Raw genomic sequence first — 6,000 nt, 5'->3', positions numbered from 1 at the left:
TGCAGAGGCGCTCCGTAGAGGCACTCCAACGCCCCTGGGTGTCCAGGCAGGCTTTCGGAGAAAGATCCGACAATATCCTCCTTCTCCTGTCGTCGGGCGACCGCCAGGGATCCAGGGTCTTTATGCCGTGGCAGTCACAGCAAGTTACAAACACTCAAAACACTGCTAGACACTCCACGACGGAATCTAAGTTACACTCCACAAGAATCATAGATCTCCTAATGAAGATATTGTCAAGTTTGGCTCAACAATCACAATGCGCTTGATGTACTGGATGACAACTGCTAAGCTTCACTCTAAGAAGAATACAAAAAAAGGTGGCCCACCTTGTTATTAACTTTTTTAATTTTTTTCTCTTTAAACAGTTGTTTTCTAAAAGCCAGCGAGAACCACAAGCGTGTGGGACGGAAAGAATCAAATTGTCTCTTCTTCTCTAAACCGAACCCCCCCAGAGGGGTCAAGTCTCTCGGTCGCTCTCGCCCACCGAGTAGAGCTCCCCAAGTCTCCTGAAGCGCGGGCCCCACTCCCGGAGGTAGTCATAGTTCTGGTCCGAGTCCGACGACGCCGTCTCCAGGGAGCTGAGGGAGCCGGCGATGGAGCCCCGGCCCTCGTAGCCGTAGATCTGGATGGAGTCGTAGGGCGGCGCCGTCTGGTCGTTGTCGGCCTCGTGCAGCCGCACGTTGATGAACTCGTCCACGTCCACGCCGTTGGGGCCCGAGTGCTGGCGGGGCATGAACTGCAGGTCGGGCTTGATGTCCTTGCGCGGCAGGTAGCCGCTGACGCCGTCGGGGTTCTGCAGCGTGGCGATGTCGAAGGCCTCCGTGTCCTCCTCGCCGCCGCCCTCGTCGTCGTAGCGGATGATGTTCTCCCGCACGTCCTCGTCGTCCTTGATGATCAGCGGCTCGTGCTTGTGCCGCCGCAGCGTCACGAACAGCACCACGATGACTGCGGGGGGGGGGGAGAGACGGAGGGGAGAGAGACGGAGGGAGAGGGAGGGGGGGAGGGAGAGAGACGGAGGTAGAGGGAGGGGGGGAGGGGGGAGAGGAAGGGGAGAGAGACGGAGGGAGAGAGAGGGAGGGGGAGGGGAGGGGAGGGGAGAGAGACGGAGGGAGAGAGAGGGAGGTAGAGGGAGGGGGGGATAGAGGGAGGGGGGGAGGGAGGGGAGAGAGGGAGGGAGAGAGAGGGAGGGGGAGGGAGGGGGAGAGAGACGGAGGGAGAGGGAGGGGGGGAGAGAGACGGAGGTAGAGGGAGGGGGGGGGGGAGAGGGAGGGGGGGGGGATGGAGGGGAGAGAGGGAGGGGGAGAGAGGAGGGGGAGAGAGACGGAGGGAGAGGGAGGGGGGAGAGAGAGGGAGGGGAGAGAGAGAGGAAGAGAGAGTGAGGGGAGAGAGAGGGAGGGAGAGAGAGGGAGGGGAGAGAGAGGGAGGGGGAAGAGAGAGTGAGGAAGACATAAAGAGAGAATTAATGAATGAAAGAAAGAGAAAGAAAGAAAGAGCGAAAGAGAGAAAGAAAAAAGGGAAAAAAAGGAAAAAAAAGAGAGAGAGAAAGAAAGAAAGAAAGAAAGTAAGAAAGAAAGAAAGAAAGAAGAAAGAAAGAAAGAAAGAAAGAAGAAAGAAAGAAAGAAAGAAAGAAAGAAAAAAAAAAGAAAAAAAGAAAAAGAAAAGAGAGAAAGAAAGAAAGAAAGAAAGAAAGAAAGAAAGAAAGAAAGAAAGAAAGAAAGAAGAAAGAAAGAAAGAAAGAAAGAAAGAAAGAAAGAAGAAAGAAAGAAAGAAAGAAAGAAAGAAAGAAAGAAAGAAAGAAAGAAAGAAAGAAAGAAAGAAAAGAAGAAGAAGAAAGAAAGAAAGAAAGAAAGAAAGAAAGAAAGAAGAAAGAAACAGAAAGAAAGAAAGAAAGAAAGAACTGTCATGCGTTGACAGCTAAAGTGACAAAATAACTATTCTCCGTGTACATTTCTCTGACATAGCATAGCAGTGAACAGTAGATATGTCTATGCTCTTTTTTGGGGCAATAATGATAATAATATTTAAAACATAAAGTGCAAAGAGCGTACCCAGCAGCAGGATGATGCAGGCCAGGATGGCGATGAGCGCCCCCATGCTGAGGCCGATGGGGAGCACGTAGGCCTCCACGTTACAGGACTGGACCACGCCTTCTTTACTGCAGCCACACACTCGGATGGTCAAGGTATTGGTGCTGCTCATTGGTGGATTTCCATTGTCCGTCACAATGATCGGCAGGAAGTACATCTCCTGTTTCTGCGTCTGAAGGTGTCATGCTTGGCCACGACGCTGATTGAATTGTCTGTGAGGGACAGATGAGGTCAGACATGTTGAAAGTTGAAAACATGTACGGGAAAGACGAGCACCTTTTGTTTTTTTTTTCCAGGGGGACATAACTATAAATGGTAAAAAATTGTGCATTTATATAACAGCTTTTAGCCAAAGCACTTAAACATGTTTTGTTCCCGGGCGGTCAGGTGGTGTAGCGGAGATTGCGTTCATCACCAACACCGGAGACGCTGGATTTGCCTGTTCGAATCCAGCTCACAGCTCCGGCGTTGTCACCAGCTTGGCTGGCCGTTCACACTAATACAATTGGCTCTATTAGAGGGTGGGAGAAGCTGGCGGGTGGGTCCGGGTCGTTGTAAACAGCGACTCCTACAGTTCGGTCGGGGCGCCTGCTCAGCGCCGATAGGATCTAAGGGGGGTAGTGTGATCCTTCCACACGTTACACCCTCTCAGTGAGAGTCCGCGCTGCCAGGTGAAAAGAAGCGGTTGATTGGCTAGACGTGTGTCGGAGGAAGCACGTGATAGCCTCCACTCTCCCAGACCGACTGTGGGGGGTAAGTGCGCAGCGACCAGGAAGGGGATTGGGAATTGGCATAACGACTAACATTGGGATGGGAGAAAATCGGAGGAAAAGGAGGGGGAAAAAGATCAATAAAAAAAAAAAAAAATGTTTTGTCCCTCACATTTTTACCCGTTCACTCACACGTTCACACACCGACGGCGGGGGCGACCGATGCGAGGTGCCGACCTGCTCATCAGGAGCAGTTAGGGGTTAAGCGTCTGACTCGATATGACGCCCAGGAGGAGTGGGAAGCGATCTATCTATCTATCTATCTATCTATCTATCTATCTATCTATCTATCTATCTATCTATCTATCTATCTATCTATCTATCTATCTATCTATCTATGTATATATATATATATATATATATATATATATATATATATATATATATATATATATATATATATATATATATATATATATATATATATATATTATATATCCTGGAGGAGAGAGAGCCCCAGTTTGTCACCCCTCCTGGAGGAGAGCGAAGCCCCAGTTTGTCACCCCTCCTGGAGGAGAGCGAAGCCTCAGTTTGTCACCCCTCCTGGAGGAGAGAGAGAGCCCCAGTTTGTCACCCCTCCTGGAGGAGAGCGAAGCCCCAGTTTGTCACCCCTCCTGGAGGAGAGCGAGCCCCAGTTTGTCACCCCTCCTGGAGGAGAGCGAAGCCCCAGTTTGTCACCCCTCCTGGAGGAGAGAGAGAGCCCCAGTTTGTCACCCCTCCTGGAGGAGAGCGAGCCCCAGTTTGTCACCCCTCCTGGAGGAAAGCAAGCCCCAGTTTGTCACCCCTTCTGGAGGAGAGAGAGAGCCCCAGTTTGTCACCCCTCCTGGAGGAGAGAGAGAGCCCCAGTTTGTCACCCCTCCTGGAGGAGAGAGAAGCCCCAGTTTGTCACCCCCCTCCTGGAGGTGAGAGAGCCCCAGTTTGTCACCCCCCTCCTGGAGGAGATCGAGCCTCAGTAAGTCACCCCTCCTGGAGGAGAGAGAGCCCCAGTTTGTCACCCCCTCCTGGAGGAGAGAGAGCCTCAGTTTGTCACCCCTCCTGGAGGAGAGAGAGCCTCAGTTTATCACCCCTCCTGGAGGAGAGAGAGCCCCAGTTTGTCACCCCTCCTGGAGGAGAGTGAAGCCCCAGTTTGTCACCCCTCCTGGAGGAGAGATCGAGCCTCAGTTTGTCACCCCTCCTGGAGGAGAGAGAAGCCCCAGTTTGTCACCCCTCCTGGAGGAGAGAGAGCCTCAGTTTGTCACCCCTCCTGGAGGAGAGTGAAGCCCCAGTGTGTCACCCCCTCCTGGAGGAGAGAGAAGCCCCAGTTTGCCACCCCTCCTGGAGGAGAGTGAAGCCCCAGTTTGTCACCCCCTCCTGGAGGAGAGAGAGCCTCAGTTTGTCACCCCTCCTGGAGGAGAGAGAGCCTCAGTTTGTCACCCCCTCCTGGAGGAGAGAGAGAGCCCCAGTTAGTCACCCCTCCTGGAGGAGAGAGCGAGCCTCAGTTTGTCACCCCTCCTGGAGGAGAGCGAAGCCCCAGTTTGTCACCCCTCCTGGAGGAGAGAGTGAAGCCCCAGTTTGTCACCCCTCCTGGAGGAGAGAGAGCCTCAGTTTGTCACCCCTCCTGGAGGAGAGAGAGCCTCAGTTTGTCACCCCTCCTGGAGGAGAGAGAGAGCCCCAGTTTGTCACCCCCTCCTGGAGAAGAGAGAAGCCCCAGTTTGTCACCCCCTCCTGGAGGAGAGAGAGCCTCAGTTTGTCACCCCTCCTGGAGGAGAGAGAGCCCCAGTTTGTCACCCCTCCTGGAGGAGAGAGAGCCCCAGTTTGTCACCCCCTTCTGGAGGAGAGAGAGAGCCCCAGTTTGTCACCCCTCCTGGAGGAGAGAGAGAGCCCCAGTTAGTCACCCCTCCTGGAGGAGAGCGAAGCCCCAGTTTGTCACCCCTCCTGGAGGAAAGCGAGCCTCAGTTTGTCACCCCCTCCTGGAGGATAGCAAGCCTCAGTTTGTCACCCCCCCCCCTCCTTTGCAAGCGGAGGAAATGAGGGGATGTGGCGCGCAACACTGGCTTGGAAGACGGCTGTCGACTCAGAGAGGTGCCAGCTGCTCTTTGATGACACTTCTGTGAAGCTCTCTGCTCATTAGCTCGCTCTCCAAACCCCTCTCACGTTATCAAACACTCGCATTCTCATAAGACCCCGCTCCCGCTGATCTTATGGAAAATTTACAATATTTGTCCTGATAGCCTAACCTCTGTTGCTTTGCCTGAGCGTGTGTGTACTATTGGAGTGAGAGGATGAAATACATGTGTTGGTATACAGCGCGTGAAGAGACACGCCTCGTTTGAAAGACCCATATTGACAAATCAAAGTCAATAAAAAAAACGAGTGCTTCACAATAGATTACTATTTTCGTACTCATGAACATGTTTTTTTCTGTTACCTTTTTGCCATTGCTACCACACTGCAGTAGGTTCTGTGTTGTGAGCTGAGGTCTCGTTTCATTTGCATTCCTTCCTAGACGCACCCACCCCTGCATCCTTAATAGATACACCCACGATACGATACCTCGTAGCGTTTGTCCTCATACAAAAGAGCCCATTAACATTTTATCTGAAACAATTTTGAACTGTTAAACAGTAATTCACAACTATTTTATTACACTGCACTATTGCATCATTTTACTCTGTCTATTCTATTCGACTAACTATTTTATTGCACTGCACTATTGCACTATTTTACTCTGTCTATTCTATTTTACAATTTTTTTTATTATTGTCTATTTTTAAACGGCCATACAATCAAACCATAAACAAGGTGGCCTATTTATTGGGATGGTAGATCCTAATGTGAAAAAACTATGTGATTTTTTTTACATGTCTGCACATTTTGTACTCATTTTGTATGTTTTGCTGCTGTGAAGCACTTTGAGCTGCAATTATTGTATGAAAGGTGCTATATAAGGTGTATTTACATTTACATTTAGTCATTTAGCTGAACGCTTTTATCCAAAGCGACTTACAAGTTCTGTACGACAAGTCATAAGGAAGGGCACAACTCTATCAGCTGAGTAACAATGCTCATCAAAGTGTTGAGTGCTACAGTGTAGGTTAGTTTATTAGGACAAGTGCATGACAGCAAGGTTAGTTAGGGTTAGATATTTATTTATTTATTATACT

At 50.4% G+C, this 6,000-nt stretch overlaps 1 protein-coding gene across 1 annotated transcript in view; it reads right to left on the bottom strand.

The window, feature by feature from the left end:
* Positions 1-457: 457 nt before the first annotated feature.
* Positions 458-6,000, bottom strand: part of cdh8 (cadherin 8) — a gene marked incomplete at both ends in the record, with an annotated part of 185,999 nt that continues 180,456 nt past the window's right edge. The window contains 3 exon segments of the mRNA XM_084308206.1: positions 458-945; positions 2,049-2,258; positions 2,261-2,299. Coding sequence (XP_084164332.1) covers positions 458-945; positions 2,049-2,258; positions 2,261-2,299 — 737 coding nt within the window.

Source organism: Notolepis coatsorum (genome assembly GCF_963971535.1).
Source record: "Notolepis coatsorum genome assembly, chromosome: 2".
Lineage (NCBI taxonomy): Eukaryota > Metazoa > Chordata > Actinopteri > Aulopiformes > Paralepididae > Notolepis > Notolepis coatsorum.
Note: the sequence above shows the minus strand (reverse complement) of the source record. Positions and strands in the feature narration are given on the sequence as shown.